Genomic DNA, 19936 nt, shown 5'->3' with positions numbered 1-19936 from the left:
AGTGATGACCCTTGCCTCCAGAACATCTCATTTCCATTTTAGTACTATTCTCTCCCCACCTCTGTTGTGGAAATTTGTTCCAAGGAAAATCTAGTTAGAAGACAGTGAGCACGAAGAATTCATCAAACACACTTTACTTTTAATGTATTTTTTAGGTAAATATTTGGTTTTGTATTTGTGTTTGCATGTTGTCTTGGCTGTTAGGTGGTTGGTGTTTGTTTTATACAGCATGGTTATTGGCTCCCAGTCACTGGCTCCCAGTCCTGTGACTTTTGATCTTGGGGTCGGGAGTTCAAGCCCCCACACTGCGTGTGGAGATTGCTGAAAATAAATAAACAAACAAACAAACAAACAAACTTTTTAAAAAAGAAAAAAGATTCTCTGTTTTATTTATTTATTTAAAATTTATTTATTTGACAAAGAGAGACACAAGAGAGGGAACACAAACAGGGAGAGTGAGTGGGAGAGGAGCAGGCTTCAAGAGCAGGGAGCCCGATGTGGGGCTCAATCCCAGGACCCTGGGATCATGACCTGAGCCAAAGGCAGATGCTTAACCACTGAGCCACCCAGGTGCCCCCATTCTGTGTTTTAAAGCTTAAAGTTAGTTTAGCGTATACAGCATAGCATATTTAGCATAATAAATACAACTATATATTATATATAATAAATATAAATATATTAATTAAATATATATAAATATAATAACTATATATAATATATATAGCTATATATTATATATAGTAATAAATATAATTATTGTGCCCAGTGAAGGGTCTTAGATGTGAATAAAGAATTTCTTAAAAGAAAAGGGGCGCCTGGGTGGCTCTGTGGGTTAAGCCTCTGCCTTCGGCACAGGTCATGATCTCAGGGTCCTGGGATCGGGCCCCGCATTGGGCTCTCTACTTGGCAGGAAGCCTGCTTTCCCCCGCTGCCTGCCTCTGCCTACTTGTGATCTCTGTCAAGTAAAAAAAAAAAAAAAATCTTAAAAAAAAAAAATGAGAAGAAAATAGCTGAAGATTCATGTTTTGCAGAAAGACTCATGGGATATATGACCTTTTAAAGTCCTGCATAGTCCACTTTGTCAGTAGCATGTGTAGGAGTGATACACTCTCGGCCTTATTATTGTTACTACTTTTTAGACTTGGGAAGACCCAGGACACAATGACAAGCATACTGGCTGTTGTGGTGACAATGATCCCATTGATGTGTGTGAAATTGGAAGTAAGGTAATGGCTCTGAAATATTTTTCTGTAGTGTTAAGATGATAGTCACGAGGTATACAGAGTTCATACTTTAAAAAATATTGTGAATAAAATACAAGTATTAGCGAAATAATGATGTCTCTTTGATAAATTAACAGCTTCTGGTTCATCTAAGCATTTGTATACTATAATCTGTGCATTGAAACCTAGTCTAGAAAAGTGTGTATATACGCATGCGTGACTGTATACACACACGTGGGAGAAGTAGGGGTGTTCTGCATCTTCAGAAGGCACATGACCAGTCAGTAGGTGAAGAGTACCTGGAGGTAAATTTCATCTCAGTGCAGGGCAAACCTTGCCTAATGAACCGCCCCATGCCAAATAAGCTCATGAGAGGGAATTTCTTTATCATGGTGAGAATTTCTTTATCAAGTAGGGCTGCTCTAAGATTATGACTACAGTTAGATTTCTTTATGATCTGTCTCAGGCTCAGGGAAATAGTTAACTGAAAAGAAAGCTGTCATTGATGTTTTTAACTCATAAAGTTAAGTCGTATTGTATGACTTGCCTAATTCATCCAGGGGGTGGGGGGCATAGAATTCAGTGATCCATCACTCACATACAACCCAGGTGTTCTCCTTAATACTCATCACCCTTTTAGCTCACCCTGCACCCACCTCCCCCCAGCAACCCTCAGTTTGTTCTCTATCAATAAAAGTCTCTTATGGTTTGTTTCCTTCTCTCCTTTTTACTTTTCCCCCTTCCCATATGTTCATCTGTTTTCTTGAATTCCACATATGAGTGAGATCATACGGTATTTGTCTTTCTCTGACTGACTTATTTCGAGAAAACACATTTAAATATGAGTTTGAAACATTAGGGAGGATTTATTCTCTGGCACAATCAGTGACAGTTCAAAAAATGTGAATTATCCTGAACCATGCTATTGCTTAAGTAATAAGGGTAATAGGTAATAATAGTAATAATAGGGAATAATAGTAATAGTAATAAGGGTACCTATTTTCAATTTTGATAAGAGTGACAGGGATTTGCTTGTTTAGCTTTTTAAAAATTGCTCAAAGGAACAATTTTAAGGTAAGTTTGCAGAAACTTGGTATCTTCCATATTTCTTGTTATCTGCCAAGTAGAACTTTTCTTCCAAAGGTTCATTTTGTAGTATTGTCCTAACTGTGGTTATTGACTCTCAGGTATGTGCAAGAGGTGAAATAATTGGGGTGAAGGTTCTGGGCATACTGGCTATGATTGATGAAGGGGAAACTGACTGGAAGGTCATTGCCATTAACGTGGATGATCCTGATGCAGCCAATTACAATGGTAAGGAAATCTGAAGATCTGATCTATGTCCAAATCTTATGTGCCACCAGACTTAACCTGTGATGATAGATTTGCCTTCAGGAAGCGATAAGCAATAAGCCCATGCCTTCAAACTGTTAAAGAATGGAGAAGCAAGAGGTGCCTGGGTGGTTCAGTCGGTTGAGCAGCTGCCTTCAGCTCAGGTCATGATCCCAGAGTCCTTGAATCAAGCCCTGCGTCTGGCTCAGCAGAGAGCCTGCTTCTCCCTCTCCCTCTGCCTGCCACTCTGCCTACTTGTGCCTACTGCCTGCCTACTTCTGCCTACTTTATCTCTCTGTCAAATAAATAAATAAAATCTTAAAAAGAAAAAAAGAGTGGAGAAGCATAACATTGGACAAAGCATTGTTACTGCACCTAGGGAACTTCTTAATAATTAACTTAAAATTAACTAAACTTTCTCCTTCATTCCAGGAAAGAAAAAAACTGGTAGTTTGTGTTGACTGTTTTCTCTCTTCCTTCCATACATATTAGCATTTACTTGTTCTATTTATTTATTTAAAAATATTTTTTATTGAGCTATGATCTGCATACCATAAAATTTGTTTTAAAATATATAATTCTATGATTTCTCATATATTCACTCAGTTGTGCAAATATCACCACTATCTAATTCCAGAACATGTTCCCCACCCTAAGAGGAAGCCCCATAACCATTAGCAGTCACTCCCTGTTCCCTCTTCCTGCTGTCCCTGGCAACCACAAATCTATTGTGTGTCTTTATGGACTTGCCTGTTCTGAACATTTCGCACAAGTGGGATCGTATGATAACGTGTCTGTCTGGCTTCTTTCATAGAGCATCATGTTTTCAAGTCTCATTTACATCATAACACATATCAGTACTTCATTCCCTCTCCCTTTTTTTGATGGTATAATTCACTTAACACAAAATTCACTGCTGTAACAGTTTTAAAGTGTATAGTTTGGTGGCATTTAGTACATTCACAAGGTTGCGTGACCATCGGCACCGTCTAGTTTCAGGACATTTCATCACTCCAAAGGAAGATGCTGCCTCTAAGTGGTCAGTCTCTAGGCCCTTCTTTTCCCAGGCCCTGGCAGCCACTGATCTGCCGTCTGTCTCCATGGATTTACCTATCCTGGATATTTCATACACGTGGAATTTCACACACATGCGGCTTTTTGTGTCTGGTTTCTTTTACTTAGCATAATGCTTACTAGGTGCATTATGTAATGCACCTAGTAGCTGTAGCTACTACAGCTGTAGCTCGTATCTGCACTCCTTCCTTTTTATGGCTGAATTCCATCCATTGCATGGATCTGTGCCACATTTTATTTATTAATTCATCTGTTGATAGACAATTGGTTTGTTTTTGGCTGTTAGGAATAATGCTGCTGCTGTGAACATTCCTGAACAAGTTTTTATGCGGAAATATGTTTTTAATCCTCTTGGATACAGATACCTAGGCGTGGAGCTGCTGAGTCATATGGGGACTCTCATGTTTAACCTTTTCAGGAATGGCCAAACTCTTTTCCAAAGCAGCTGCACCATTTTATAGTCCTGCCGCTGGCCATCAGTGTTCTCATTTCTCAACTTTCTTGCCCACTTGTTACTTTTTTTTTTTTTTCCCATTATAGCCTTTCTAGTTCTTTATGTATTCTGGATACTAGACCTTTATGAGATACATGATTTACCTGTATCTTCTTCTACTTTGTAGATTGTCCTTTAATTTTCTTAATGAAAGCCCTCGAGTTTTCCTTTTTTGTGTAATTTATCAATTTTTCTTCTGTTTCTTGTACTTTCGGTATCATATCTAAGAAACCATTACCTCTAGTCCAAGGTCATAAAGATTTACACTTATGTTTCTTTCTAAGAGTTCTATATATTTAGCTCTCACATTTAGGCCCTGATCTGTTTTATATTAATTTTTGTATATGGTATGAAGTGGGAGGCCACCATCATTCTTTTAGATATGGAGATCTATTTGTCCCAGCACCATTGTTGAAGACTATTCTTTCCTCCATTGAATTGTGTTGTGATTATTACTGAGAATCAGTTGGCCATAAATGTATGGGTTAGTGCTATAATCTGATTGTCTGAGTCCTTTTTGAAAAAGAAATGTTTGTACCTTGTAATTCTATCTTGTTTTCATGTCTATTTTTATATTAATCTTGTCTCTAGTTAATGATCGAACCCATTTTCATTATTGAATTGGTCTTCTCTTGCCTGTCTGAAATGGGTCTCACTGGACTAAAATCAAGGTGTTAGCAGGATTGTGTTCCTTCTGGAGGCTCCAAGGAAAAATATTTTTCCTTGCATTTTCTAGCCTCTGAAGGCTGCCCATATTCCTTGATTCATGTCCCCTCTTCAAGCCAGCAACTGCAAGGCAAGTCTTTATCACCCTCTTCCCTGACGGACTCTTCTGCCTTCCTCTGCCACATAAAGACCTTTAAGATTAAGCCCAGCCAGATATCCCAGGATTATCTCCCAGTTTCCAGATCAGCTGATTAGCAACCTTAATTCCACTTGCAGCCTTCATTTCCTCTTCCCATGTAACAGGACATATTCACAGGTTCTGAGAATTAGGACGGGGACATCTTTGGGGACAGCCTTCTGCTCACCACAAATGGTGACACTGTAATGGTGGATATATGATAGTATGCATTTGTCAAAACCTGTAGAATTTTATAGTAGCAGAATGATGCCACACCCCTTCAAAGTCATCTACCTCCTAATCCCCTGAATAGGTTACTTTACATGGCAGATGCACTTTCAGCTGTGATTAAGGTTAGGTCCTTGAGGTGGGGAGAGTATCCTGGATTATCCAGATGGGCCTCATTTAATCCCATGAGTCCTTGAAAGCAGAGAACCTTTCTCAGCTATAGCCACAAAGAGATGTGATAGCAGAAGAGTCAGAGTCAGAAAGAGAAATGAATAGAGACTGACTTTTTGTTTCACATTGTCCTGTATTAAAATTTTATAGAGTGAGAATGCGTTCATTCTGTTTGTTTACCCCTTGACAGTGATTCTTGTGATCAGTGTGTCCATTTTCCCATATGCTATTAACATAAGATCACGGGCGCTAAGTGGCATGCTCTGGCCACAGTTAGGGAAGCCACACCTATCATTATGTCAGCGGCATTTTGCTAGGGTATCATTTTCCTGCTGTAGAGGCTCTTAGAACCCTGAAAACTTTGTCTGGGTAGTTGGCCCCATGGTGCAGGTAGTATACAGCTTTCCCACAACATCAATCCGAGACAGTGTCTGTTTGCCATCCGTTACTGGAGTTTCTAGATGGATAGAAGTCTTGACTAGCCACAACTTTGGAAGAGATACACACAGAGCCATGGGAGAGGACTGCAGCAACCAGGTTGGACACATGGATCCTCTTTGTCATTGGGGGGCCCACAGTAGCCAGATTACCCTGTGAGCCTGGGGTTCCATGCAGGCTACAACACCAGTACTGACGGGCTGATTAGGACAGCCAAACCCAAGAGGGAACAACAGCACAGGGTGCTGTTTCTGGTAGGATCTCCATGTGGCATTAGGAGGCCCACAACTGTTGTAGCTCTGCAAAGTGAGAAAAAAAGTTGACTAGCTTTTCTAACTACTTTTTCTCTTCTGGGGCTGATGTTCAGGGTTCCCCAGTCTGGATCCAGTGTACTTTTCAAGGTCTGGTTCAGGGTCAGAGAGTTAATCAGCTCCTACAGGTTTCTAGGCTGTGGTATAATACAAAAATATATTTGGTCTTTGTCTCCAGTTCTGGCAAAGAACTTCCTGGAATTTCCTGGGTGTTTCCTAGTCTGTTTTGTTATTCGTAATAAGTCCTTTTCTTCAAACCTGAGTTTATGCTAAGTAGGTGACTTAGGTGGGGCTCCTAGCTAACCTCAGACTGGATTGGTCACCGAAAGACTGAGTGATTAGAGGGCAGGAATGTTCAGTCCCACTCAGGGGCCTCTGGGGCCAAGAGGAGAAATAACAGAATGCATGATATTCTTTAAATACACAGATTATAAACTGGACTTAAGCAAAGTTATTTTATAAAATTTAAATTTGCTTCTCTTGTTGAATGTACTCTTCCTTCCAGTAATACTTTTCTTGGTTGATTTTTTTTAGCCCTTGTTTCTTCTGTTTGCTTGCATTGAACAAGCAGTTTGGTCATTTAAAGTTGACCTTGAGGACATTGAGGCTAGGCATTGTTGATGGCTATACAGAAACCTTAAAAAGTTTAAAAGAATTTTAAATTATAAAATTTTTTAAACAAATTTTTTAAAGGATTTTATATATTTATTTATTTAGAGAGGGCACACATGACAGCCACCGTGAGTGGGGGTATGGGCAGAGGAAAATCTCAAGCAGACTCCCTTGCTGAGTGCAGAACCTGAGTGCAGAGCCTTACGAGGGGCTGGGATCCCATGACCCTAAGACCATACCCTGAGCCAGAGGCAGACACTGAGCTGACTGCTTCTCCCTCCCCCTCTGCCTGCCACTTCCCCTGCTTACGCTCTCTCATTCTCTTTGTCAAATAAATAAATAAAATCTTAAAAAAAAAAAAATCAGATACTTAACTGACTGAGCCACCCAGGTGTCCTGAAATGTTGTTTTTTTTTTTTTTTTTTTAAACAGGATAGTTTCCTGTTGGCCAGAACTAGAGCATTGTGATGTAGAATGCCTATCCTATACAGGGAGAAGTCTAGTCTCATTTACGTCACCAATCAATGGATTTCAGTATAATCCATTTTTCTTGTCTATGGTAATTGGGGTGTGTACCTCTGAATATAGCCTCAGGCTGTCTTTTTTGGCATCTCCTGCCCTTCTCATAGAAGTTACCTAACCTTGACAAACTCTTTCATTATGTAGCCCCCAGTCATATCTCCCTCCTCACCTCTAATAGAAATTATTACTGTATTAATTGTTTCCTTAATACTTAAAGTCATAGATGATTTCCTTTTCATGTGTATGTGCTCTCTTTTCAACAAGGTGGTTAGCTCTGTTATCTTTTACTTTGATAATCCATTCCATAGCTCTCTCAAAGTGCATACTTGAGATTTTTATTGCATGAATAATTACCTGTGCATCTTACAATCTACTTATTCTCTTCTTAGATATTAATGATGTTAAGCGGCTGAAACCTGGCTACCTGGAAGCTACTGTGGACTGGTTCAGAAGGTACAAGGTTCCTGATGGAAAACCAGAGAACCAGTTTGCTTTCAATGCAGAATTCAAAGATAAGGTAATGCATCATTTAGAAGCATAGCTTTAAGCCTGTTTGTATTGAGACTATTTTAACTATATATATATTTTTAATTTAACTATATTACCATTTAAAGACTATACGGTCATAAAACAAATGTTTAAAGACATTGGTAAGATAGTCTTGACATTAATTTATCCATTTAAATGTTCTCTCCTGCTTTTGACACAAGGAAGTGAATTCAGAAAAGACAAAGTTATCAGTCTTTGGGGAAATGTTGATAATAAGGAAAGAACACTTATCTGTCATTGTAATGCATTTTCTTCCAATTATAGGATTTTGCAATTGATATTATTAAAAGCACTCATGACCATTGGAGAGCATTAGTGACGAAGAAAACCGATGGAAAGGGAATCAGTTGGTAAGCAGTAATTCTTCTCGCATGTTTAACACATAAAACAGACCAGTTTGCTCCAGAGATTTTAATGATACAAACATACTGTATCATGGTATTCCCGTAGAAAAGAAAGAACTAGTTTGTCAGTCCGTGCTAAAGGGAGTGGGAAGGTAGATATATAAGCAAGTGAAAAGTACTCATAAGATACCCTCTGAACAAGTACAAACTAAAACTATAAAGGGGACAGTTGAGATCAGAGCTTTGTGAGGGTAACTGGAAAGGCTTCCTAACATCAGGATGCTCAGAATGTAGCAAGTAAAATAATTTTGAGTGCAAGGGTTTTTCTCTGATATAAATACAGAAGATGCATTGCAGCTAAACCAGTATCTACGATGCACACAAAATTTATTACTGCTAATAATAACCTAATATTTATTGAACAGTTAAATATTTGCTAGGCATGAAACAGAGATGTGTGGGGTTGCCTGGGTGGCTCAGTCAGTTAAGCGGCCCACTCTGGATTTCTGCTCAGGTCAGTGATCTTGAGGTGGTGAGACTGAGGCCTGCATCAGGCTCTGCACTCAGCAGGAAGTCAGAGCCTGCTTGAGATTCTCTTCCTCTCCTTCTGCCCTTCTGGCTGCTTGCGAACACATGCTCTCTTTCTAAAATAAATAAATAAACAAATAAGCAAACAAATCTTTTAAAAGGGGGGGGCGCCTGAGTGACAGTGGGTTAAAGCCTCTGTCCTCAGCTCAGGTCATGATCCTAGGGTCCTGGGATCGAGCCCTGAATCAGGTTCTGCTCCCCTGCATCCCCCCCACACCCCCCCACCCCGCCAGCCTCTCTGCCTATTTGTGATCTCTGTCAAATAAATAAATAAAATCTTTTAAAAAGAGAGAGAGATGGAGGGAAGTTAAACTTAACCAAAGTCACCCCATGGTAAGTGTTTCAGAGTTAGGACTCACATCCAAGTCTGTCTGACCTCCAGACAATGTTCAGGATCATATACTTCTTCTTGAATACGCAAAAATTTACGAGAGGATGACCACTATCACCAGTTAACTAATGCTCTTGAAATAGTAGTCAATGAAATACATAAGGGAAAGGATGTATTTTGATCCAGGAATGTTGGAAAAGGAAGAGCAAATTGTCATAGATATATGATTTTGTATCCAGAAAACCCTAGGGAAATAAAGAATTTAGCAAGGTGACCAACTACAAAGTGAATATATATATTAATAGCTTTCTCTACAAGTGGTAGCAGAAACCATAATGGAGGAAAAGGCCCCATATAGAGTATAGTATTTAAAAAGAAAACACAAACCAAGGTATAAACAAGACATCTGCAGGACCCAGAAGAAGAAAGCTTTAAGACACTTGAGGAATATAAAATATGTTAAAAAAAAAAAAAAAAGTAAACTGTGTTCATAAATAACATTCAGTTTCATTAGAAAAAAAAATTGCATGTGAAAATAGCCAGAAAAATTCTGAAAGAAAAAAAAAATGAGGGTAGTGGTATCAGGGTGGAGTGTTAATTGTTTTTGTCATGTTTAGTAATACTGTTGTCCTGAATGTTTGATACTGAAGAAGAAAGTCATATCACTCAGAAGTCCTTTTGGAGTTTGGTAGACCCAGAGATGTCTTAGTTTATAACAAAGTATTATGGATCCACACGGGCTGTTTAGGAAGAAAACTGGCTAGATCCCTAACTGCTCCCCATACTCCTTACGCCAGAGGTGCACACCAGCAACACCACCATGTTCTGGCTGTTTTGTTTTGTTTTAAGAGGTGCTATGACCAGGCAGGTGCTCCAGGAGTGCTCTCAGAGGCAGCTCTGCACATTTTCTCACGTATAGCCTCTCTGCACCCTTATGTTAATTGGGTGTGGTCTGTAGGTATTTGAGTTTACAGCCCTTGTCTTTCATCAGTATTTAATGTCAGACACATACATTTTGATGTGAAAAATTTCTAGAAAAAGTAGAAGGAATTTTTTTTTAAGATTTTATTTATTTGAGAAAATCTTTTTAAAAATTCATTTATACTGCATGAGCAGAGGGAGGGGCGGAGGGAGAAACAAGGTCCCCCACTGAGCAGGGAAGAGGACATGGGACACTATCCCAGGAACCTGAGATTCTTACCTGAGCTGAAAGCAGTCCGCTTAACTGACTGAGCCACCCAGGTTCCTTAAGTGAATTTATTAGGTTATAGCAGGGAAAGCCTTTTTAAACAGAGCACAAACTCAAAATCCATACGGGAAAGGTTTACTTTTCATATATATCAGGAGACATTTCCCAGTTGCTTTTTTTTTTTTTTTTTTTTTAAGATTTTATTTATTTATCAGAGAGAGAGAGGGAGAGAGAGTGAGCACAGGCAGACAGAATGGCAGGCAGAGGCAGAGGGAGAAGCAGGCTCCCTGCTGAGCAAGGATCCCGATGTGGGACTCGATCCCAGGACGCTGGGATCATGACCTGAGCCGAAGGCAGCTGCTTAACCAACTGAGCCACCCAGGCGTCCCTGCTTTTTTTTTTTTTTTAAAGAAAATACAACGAAGGGCTAAATTCTTTAATACATAAACAGCTTCTTCAAGTCAAAAAAGACTAGCAATTCAATAGATGGAGAAAAAGGTAGGAGAAGGAAGTTTACATAGAAGAAGGTGTACAGTCTCATAATTTAAAATGCAATTCAGCAAGATAATGATATTGCCCATTACATTTGCCAAAATTAGAAAAAAATAAGATGATAGCCAGAGATACCAAGACCATACATATGTAGCTATTGAGCTCATAAGTGGGTATACCATTGTGAAGGGCACTTTGATAGGATCCAGTCAAGAAATTAAAATTGCATGTATTTCTTCACACCACCACTGCTAGGAATATATCCATAGTTCACCAAGATCCACGTATAAGGATGTTCTTTATAATGTCGTTTATAATAGCAAAATGTTAGGAAAAAAATGTAATGGTTAAGTACATCTATAATGGCACATTAAAAAAAATCTCTATATATTGATATAGAATGATATCTAAAATATATTAAGGGAGAAAAGAAAAGTTCCTAGTAGTGGGGTGCCTGGGTGGCTCAGTGGGTTAAAGCCTCTGCCTTCAGCTCAGGTCATGATCTCAGGGTCCTGGGATCGAGTCTCCCGCTTCGGGCTCTCTGCTCAGTGGGGAGCCTGCTTCCTCCTCTCTCTCTCTGCCTGCCTCTCTGCCTATTTGTGATCTCTGTCTGTCAAATAAATAAATAAAATCTTAAAAAAAAAAAAGTTCCTAGTAGTGTATTTAATATGATCCTATTTATGCAAGATAAATAAGCACCCCCACACACACACACACATACCTACACATATACCAGCATCTATGTATTTATGTCCACATTTTTTTTTCTGGGGTCGGGGGAGAACTAGAAATTATAATTGAGAGAAAGGCCTTCATTTTATGACTGTCTGAATTTTCTAACTATTTATATGTGTATTATGTTCATTTTTTTAAGTGTCAAAGTTATCTGGGCAGTAAGATTTTTTTCTGAGTATGAGAAAATCCTAACATAAAAATAATTCTCAGCGATATTCTGTTCTGTGAGTCAGGATAATGTCCTGTAAAGTGAAAACACTTGTCTTTCCACAAACAAGATACAATGAGCAGTTACATATTTGTGTGAAAAAGTACGATCCTAATACACTGCTTTTAAGTTCTCAATTTTTGTGGTGTCTTATTTCTATAGAAATGATCTTAATGCATGTTAAGTAACAGGTAACTGTGGATGTTTTCTTTTTCATTTTAGTAGACAATTTTTGATCATACCCATGTTATACTATATACTATATATAATATATAGGAAATTTTGAGCTATGGATAAACAAAAAGAAAACCTATGTTTTAAAAAAATCCCCCTTATTAGATTTTCCATAGATATTCCTATTAACATGTAGAGTTTTTTTTTTACAGTGCTTGTGTGAATGTGTAATACTTTAAAAAATAATTATATTACATGTATAATTTGTTTTATTATTTTTAATTTCTAAAAATTTTTAAAAAGATTTTTATTTATTTGACAGAGGGAGAGAACACAAGCAGGGGGAGTAGCAGACAGAGGAGGGGGTGAAGCAGGCTCCCCGCTGAGCAGGGAGCCCAATGTGGGGCAGGATCCGAGGACCCTGGGATCATGACCTGAGCCGAAGGCAGACGCTTAACTGGACTGAGCCACCCAAGCACCCCATGTTTTATGATTTTTTAAAAAACATTTAACACTATAAGTATTTCCCTATATCATTAAGAATATTTTTATAATATTAGGTAACATTCCTTCTCAAAATATCCCACCTCCTAAATACACCATTTTAAATCATCCCCATTGCTGGATATTTTGGTTACTTCCAGCTTTTCATTCTTATCAATGGTGAGGTGGTGTCTGTTGAAACTTTGTAGATCATTGTTTAAATCTGTTTGAATTCTCAGAGGTAGAACTTCTCTATCAAAGCCTATGGGCTTTTTAAAAGATTTTTTCCAGAAATATTTGTCCAAGAACCAAGTGTTGCTCCCACCAGGCTAGTTTATCTCAGGTGCTTCACCAGCACTGACAGGAACAGATAGGATTTTTTGCTTTTGTCTAATTTGGAAAGATATGTTTCTCATTTTAATGTGCATTTCTTAGTTATTTCAGCAAGAATTACAGGACATTCCATCTTAGATTTCTAAATTTGAACTTGTTTAGGTACTTTCAGAATGACAACAAGAATAACTATACCTTGGCCAAATAAACAGAATATTTTATATGGGTGAGAAAGCTTTCAACTAAATCAAACTTGAATTTCATCTGGTCTACCATCTTCAACTTCCAAAAAATTATTTTTCATTGGGGTATAATTGATATAACATTATGTTAGTTTCAGGTATACAGTGTAATGACTTTTGATATTTGTGTATACTGCAAAACGATCACCATTAAGTCCAGTTAACATCCATCACCACCGATAGTTATAGCATTTTTTTTCTTGATATGAGAACTTTCAAGATCCACTTTCCTAGCTACTTTCAAATATGCAATATGGTATTATTAACTGTAGTCATCATGGTTGTATGTTACATACCCATGACTTAGTCATAGCTGAAAACTGGCACTTTTGACCCCTTTCACCCATTTGATCCACCTTCACCTCACCTCAGGTAACCACCGGTATGTTCTCTATATCCGTGAACTTGTTTTTTTTTTGCTTTTTTAGATGCCACATATAAGTGAGATCATAACGATATTTATCTTTTTCTGTGTAACTTATTTAATTTAAAATAATGCCCTCAGATGCCATCTTTACAAATGGCAGGATTTCATTTTCTTTTATGACTAATAGTCCATTTACTACATTTTCTTTGTCCATTCGTCCACTGGTAGACCTTTAGATTGTTTCCATGTCTTGCTGTAAATCAGGCTGCAGTGAACATGAGGGTGCATGTGTGTTTTCCATTTTGTGTTTTTGTTCTTCAGATAAATATTCAAAGTGGAATTGCTGGATCATAGCGTAGTTCTTTTTTTTTTTAATTTTTTGAGAGCCCTTCCTACTGTTTTCTGCAGGGGCTGCTCCAATTTGCATTTCTACCACCAGTGCACAAGGGCTTCATTTTTTTTTTTTTTTTTTTTTACATCCTACTAACATTTGTTATTTCTTGCTGATAATAGCCATTCTGACAGGTGTGAGGTGACATCTCTCTGTGGTTTTGATCTGCATCTCCCTCATGATGAGTGATGTTGCGTGCCTTTTCATGTACTTGTTGGCCATCTGGATGTCTTCTTTGGAAAGTTTCCTATCCAGTCCTTTTACCCATTTTTAAATCAGGTTGTTCGTTTGCTATTGTTGTATGAATTCTTTATATTTTTTATGTTAAGCCTTTATCAGATATATGATTTGCAGGTATTTTCTCCCATTTAGTAGGTTGCCTTTTCATTTTGTTGATGTTTCCCTTTACTGTGCAGAGGTGTTTTAGTTTGATATGGTCCTACTTGTTTATTTTTCTTTTGTCTTTGCCTTTTGGATAAATCGAAAAATTTATCTCCAAGACTGATGTCAAGGAGCTTACTGTTTTCTTCTAGGAGTTTTATGATTTCAGGTCTACATTCAAGTCTCACCTATTTTGATTTAATATTTGTGTACGATGTAAGTGGTCCAGTTTCACTCTTTTGCACATGGCTGTCCAGTTTTTTCCAAAACCGTTTATTGAAGAGACTGTCCTTTTCTCATTGTATCTTGGCTCCTTTACTGTAAATTAATTGAGCTTATATGAATGGGTTTTATTTCTGGGCTTTCTGTCCTGTTCCTTTGATCTGTGTATCTGTTTTTATGCCAATACCATACTGTTCTGACTACTGTGGCGTGAAATCAGGAACTGTGAGGCCTCCAGCTTTGCTCTTATTTCTCAAAACTGTTTTGGCTACTCAGGTTCTTTGGTGGCTCCAAACACATTTTAGGTTTGTCCTGTTTTCTGTGAAAAAATGCCACTGAATTTTGATAAGGATTGTGCTGAATCTGGATTGCTTTGGGTAGTAAGAATATTTTGACCACATTGATTCTTAAAGTTCATGACCACGGACTGTCTTTCCATTTATTTGTGTCTTCCTCAATCTCTTTTTGTTAGAGTCTTATAGTTTTCAGTGTACACATCTTTCCTACCTCCTTGGTTAAGTCGGGGCACCTGGCTCAGTAGAGCACTCGGCTCTTGATCTTGGGGTTTTGAATTTGAGCCCCACATTGGACTTGGAGATTACTTTTAAAAAAGTTATTCCTAGGTATTTTATTCTTTTTGATGTAACTGTAAATGTTACTGTTTTAATTTCTTTCTGATAGTTTAGTATTAGTGTGTGGAAAATGTGACAGATTTTTGTATATAGTGATTTTGTATCCTACAACTTGAGTAAACCTGAGATGCAAGTAAACCAAACTTGAATCTCTTCAGGCCTACCATCTCCATCCGTTGCTTTTTTCTTTTTTTTTTTTTAAGATTTTATTTATTTGAAAGACAGAGATCACAGGTAGGCAGAGAGGCAGGCAGAGAGAGGGTGGGGTGGGGCGGGGGTTGGGGGGGAGCAGGCTCCCTGCTGAGCAGAGAGCCTGAGGCAGGGCTCGATCCCTGACCCTGGGATCATGACCTGAGCTGAAGGCAGAGGCTTCAACCCACCCAGCCACCCAGGTGCCCAGGTGCCCCTATCTGTAGTTTTTTGACTCTTAAGAGACAAGTTTTGTTACTGTAACTCATGACTACTTCTGTTTTATTTAATAGCATGAATACTACAGTGTCTGGGAGCCCCTTCAAGTGTGACCCGGATGCTGCCAAAGCTATCGTGGATGCTGTATGTAAAAGTTTTCCTTGAAAAAGAATGTACCTGGTACTAAACAGATTAAGATGATAATTGGGAGGGAAAGTACTTCCTTCAGCAAATACGGGGAGTCCCTCCTGACTGCCTATCATTGTGTGAGGTCTTGAAATTACAAACTGTGAGTGCACACAAGTGGACTTTTGACTGAAGGGAGAAGCTGAGAAGGGTCTTAGTCAACTCTAATTGGGCAAATAGTATACTTGTAACAATCAAAGTGATTCCAGAAGGTTCTAACCCAAATCCTGTGTGCGTATCCTAAGCCCGTTTTCCAAAAGAATTAATGGGAACTTCCTAGAGTTGGTTATAGCAAGGACTAAAAAGGTGGTCAAGTTTCAGGCACCATGCAAGAGCGGTTAATAACCCTAGAAAAGACTTTCTTTTAGTAAACTATTCATGAAAGAAATAATTTTGGCTTTGTATTATGTTTAATTATTTGATTTGGATCAACCAAAAGACTGAACTAGATAATCTTAAATTATTTTCATTTACTATATTAAATGAGGAAAAGAAAATGAAATCTGACTTTTTACTGCCTTGTAAGTGGGGTGTAGCACAAGGAAAAAGAATGATTTAACAATGAAGCCAGTACATTTAGATTTCTCTTTATATCTGAATCCTGACAAAGTTGAGGTGAATAAGAAGAATTGGAAGGGGAAAACTGTTGGTTAACAATCATAACTTTTCAATGAGAACACTCTGCCTACTTTTTCTGTATATGTGTATATATAAATTCATTATATATGCATCAATCTGTTATTTCAAGCAGCATTTCATTTTATTTATCTTCCTATGTTCAGTCAAAAGCTAAAGGGCCTGAATTTGTTTTTTGGCAGTAAAGTGAACCTTGCCTTGTTCTTATGTATTATAAATTATTTTTAGAACCTAAAAATTGGGAAAGTTATCTTCTGTTCAGATTTTTTTTTAATTTTTGTGTTGGTATACCTTTTTGGCTTACTTTTTTTTTTTGGAATTAGACTAATACATTTTAATATTTTATTTTAGTTACCGCCACCATGCGAATCCGCCTGCACAGTACCAACAGATGGTAAGATCTATATTCTAGTAAAATTACACTAAACATTTTGTGTTTAGTGTAATTGTGTGTGGGAAAAATATATTTGTACCTACAGATATATATTACACACCACATCCACAGAGAAAGAGAAAGAAGGGAAGAAGAAACATTTTTAGAGTTCCATAATGTATGTGGGAAGAAAGATGGCTGCATTGCCACCCTTCACACCAGCTCCTATCACAGCAGTTTCCAAACCATGACCTGCTGTGGTTCTCTGGGTTCCGGGAGAAGGACTCGTGGATGTGGGAGCAGGTGGGGCTCTGGATCCCCCTCAGGCCACCAATACAGCTTTCTCCCCCTTTACATTTAGAATTCTCTGTAAGGTGGTTCTGGTGAGAATCACATGTTTATCGATTAGGATCAAATGTGAGAAAGCCCAGGAGAAAACACTGTGATAAATTACCTGTTTTTGCCATAGTGGAACTTCAGGTGTCAGTTTGTTTTAAGGTGATCTGTGGTAGGATACATGAAAAGCAAGTATGATATTCGTTGTTATATTTCAGGTGTATTTTAATTTTTTTTTTTTTTACTATTTTACGTTTTGATTCTTAATAGAGATTCTAATTTGGTTTTCTTTTTCTCCAAATGCAGTGGATAAGTGGTTCCATCACCAGAAGAACTAATGACTGTTCTGCCGAATACAGGCTGGTGATGCCGCACCGTTCATATGGAGCCGTAGATGCAGAAGTAGCTTCTCACAGCTTCACATTCATAGAACTAATCTAACTAAAGCAAATTCTGCTGCGACCAATATATTCAGAATGTTATGCATCTAAAAGCATTTTTCATATCTCAACTAAGAGTACGTGTTTCAATATCAAAGCGGTTGTTGTAATTTAGAAGTCATTTGTGAATATGCAAGATGAATGCATGTTGGATGTATATGTTTACCATGTGTTAGAAAATAAAATTATTTTGCCAAAACTTCATTTATAATATTTTTACTTTACTCTGAAACCTGGCATTACCAAGTGGGCATGGGTGCTATTTGGTGTTTGTTTTCTATCAGTGATCTTATAATTCAATTTCATAATTATTAGATTGAAACTGACTTTATTTTTAGGAACCTGAGAGTGAAATCCCTCATGTTTATAGTAATCTCGATACTATATTCTTTTTTTTTTTTTAAAAGATTTTATTTATTTGAAAGAGAGAGAGAGATCACAAGTAGGCAGAGAGAGGGGGAAGCCGGCTCCCTGCTGAGCAGAGAGCCCGATTCAGGGCTCGATCCCAGGACCCTGGGATTGTGACCTGAGCTGAAGGTAGAGGCTTTAACCCACTGAGCCACTCAGGTACCCCTCTATGCTGTATTCATACTAATTCCTAACAACCCATCGCAAAGCAGAAAGCAAAACCTTGCTCACATTTTGAAATGATATAGTTACTTTCTTTACTTCTCTAATCAACAAATTAGATTCTTAAGTCATTTACATTATATTCTGAGTTACAAGTCCAAATACCTTTGTGACTAAGGTCTTAGGTTTTGGAGCTGTACAGACCTGAATTTTCCATCCTAGCCCATCTATTTTTCTCTGTAATCTTAGGTCAGTTACCCACCACCCAACTTCAGTTGTTTCATTTGTAAATAAGATGTTACTCGGGACGCCTGGGTGGCTCAGTTGGTTGGACGACTGCCTTCGGCTCAGGGCGTGATCCTGGAGTCCCGGGATCGAGTCCCACATCAGGCTCCCAGCTCCATGGGGAGTCTGCTTCGCTCTCTGACCTTCTCCTCGCTCATGCTCTCTCTCACTGTCTCTCTTCTCAAATAAATAAATAAAAAATCTTAAAAAAAAAAAAAAAAAAAAAAAGATGTTACTCATGTAATGGCCTGTATTAAGCAGATTTTTTTATTTGAGGTCATTGTGGATTCACACGCAATTGTAAGAAATAATACAGAGAGTTTCTCTATACCTTCCTGCTTCCTCCAGAGGTACAATTTTGCAAAACAATGGTTTGATACGACTGACCACCAGGACACTGACTTTGATATGGTCCACTGATCTTACTCAGATTTTCCAGTTTTACCTGTGCTACTTTGTGTGGTGTATTGTCCTGTACAACTAAATATCCCGTGTAAGTTCCTGTATCCTTCAAGACACTCAACAGTTCTTTTTTCTTATTTTGTAAGATTTTATTTATTGGGGTGCCTGGGTGGCTCAGTCAGTGAAGCATCTGCCTTTGGCTCAGGTCATGATCACAGGGTCCTGGGATGGAGTCCCATGTTGGGCTCCCTGCTCCTTCTTCCTCTCCATCTGTCTCTCCCCCAGTTCATGCTCTCTCTCTCTCAAATAAATAAAATCTTAAAAAAAAAAAAAAAGAGTAAGAGAGCACAAGTGGGGTGTAGTACATCCTTAATCCCTGGCAACCACTAATCTGTCTTCTATTTCTATAGCTTTATCATTTTAAGAATGTTATATAAATGGTACCACGCAGTGGGTAGCCTTGTGGGTTTTTTTTACTGAGCATAATTCCCTGGAGATTCTTCTAGGTTGTTGCATGTATCGATAGTTCATGCTTTTTATTCTTTTTATTACTTAGTAGTATTCCTTGTATGTATTCCTAGTATGTATGTAGGCTCACTCCAGTTTTTGGCTATTACACTGAAGCTGCTGGGAACATTGCCAGACACATTTGTTGTCTGCATCACCTGTCACTGTGATTGCCAGGTCAAATGATGGATGCTTAGTCTCATAAGAAGCTGCCAAATTGTTTTCCAGAGTGTTGTACCAGTTCACATGTAAGATAATTACTGCTATGTTCACATTTTATCCTGTTCAGGGTTTGCTCACCTTGGATCTGTAAGTCTGTGTCTTTCACCAGATGTGGGAATTTTCCAGTTGTATTTCTTCAAATACTCTTTCAGCCCCAGCTGCCATCCTCTTTCTCTGGGAGCCTGATGATATGAGGGTTGGATCCTTTGCTACCGTCCATGGGTCCGTAGGCTCTGTTTTGTTTTTCCAATCTATTTTCTCTCTGTTCCAGACTGGGTGAGTTGTGTTGTTCTGTCCTCGAGTTCATAGAGCCTGTCTTCTGTTATCTCCACGCTCATAGTGAACCTGCCCCGCAGGTGTTCTGTTACTATGGAACTGTTAAGTTACTGTATTTTTAGTTCGATAGTTTCCATTTGGTTCTTTTTTATAATTTCTATTTCTTTGCCAAGGTTGTCTATTTTTTAACTTATTTCAAGGGAATTTCTTTTTTTTTTTTTTTTTAAAGATTTTATTTATTTATTTGAGAGAGACAGTGAGAGAGAGCATGAGCGAGAAGGTCAGAGAGCGAAGCAGACTCCCCATGGAGCTGGGAGCCTGATGTGGGACTCGATCCCGGGACTCCAGGATCACGCCCTGAGCCGAAGGCAGTCGTCCAACCAACT

At 38.3% G+C, this 19936-nt stretch overlaps 1 protein-coding gene across 1 annotated transcript in view; it reads left to right on the top strand.

Annotated features, from left to right (window-relative positions):
- The window catches only part of PPA1 (inorganic pyrophosphatase 1), a 36977-nt gene extending 19485 nt beyond the window's left edge, over positions 1-17492 (top strand). The window contains exons 5-11 of the mRNA XM_044239685.1: positions 1140-1226; positions 2411-2537; positions 7638-7765; positions 8062-8147; positions 15392-15461; positions 16491-16533; positions 17155-17492. Of these exons, the coding sequence (XP_044095620.1) occupies positions 1140-1226; positions 2411-2537; positions 7638-7765; positions 8062-8147; positions 15392-15461; positions 16491-16533; positions 17155-17186 (573 nt within the window). The 3' untranslated portion in view covers positions 17187-17492. The remainder of the gene's footprint in view (positions 1-1139; positions 1227-2410; positions 2538-7637; positions 7766-8061; positions 8148-15391; positions 15462-16490; positions 16534-17154) is intronic.
- The last annotated feature ends 2444 nt before the right edge of the window (positions 17493-19936 follow it).

Source organism: Neovison vison, chromosome 2 (genome assembly GCF_020171115.1).
Source record: "Neovison vison isolate M4711 chromosome 2, ASM_NN_V1, whole genome shotgun sequence".
Lineage (NCBI taxonomy): Eukaryota > Metazoa > Chordata > Mammalia > Carnivora > Mustelidae > Neogale > Neogale vison.
The sequence above is the reverse complement of the archived record's forward strand: the minus strand, read 5'-3'. Positions and strand labels throughout refer to the sequence as shown.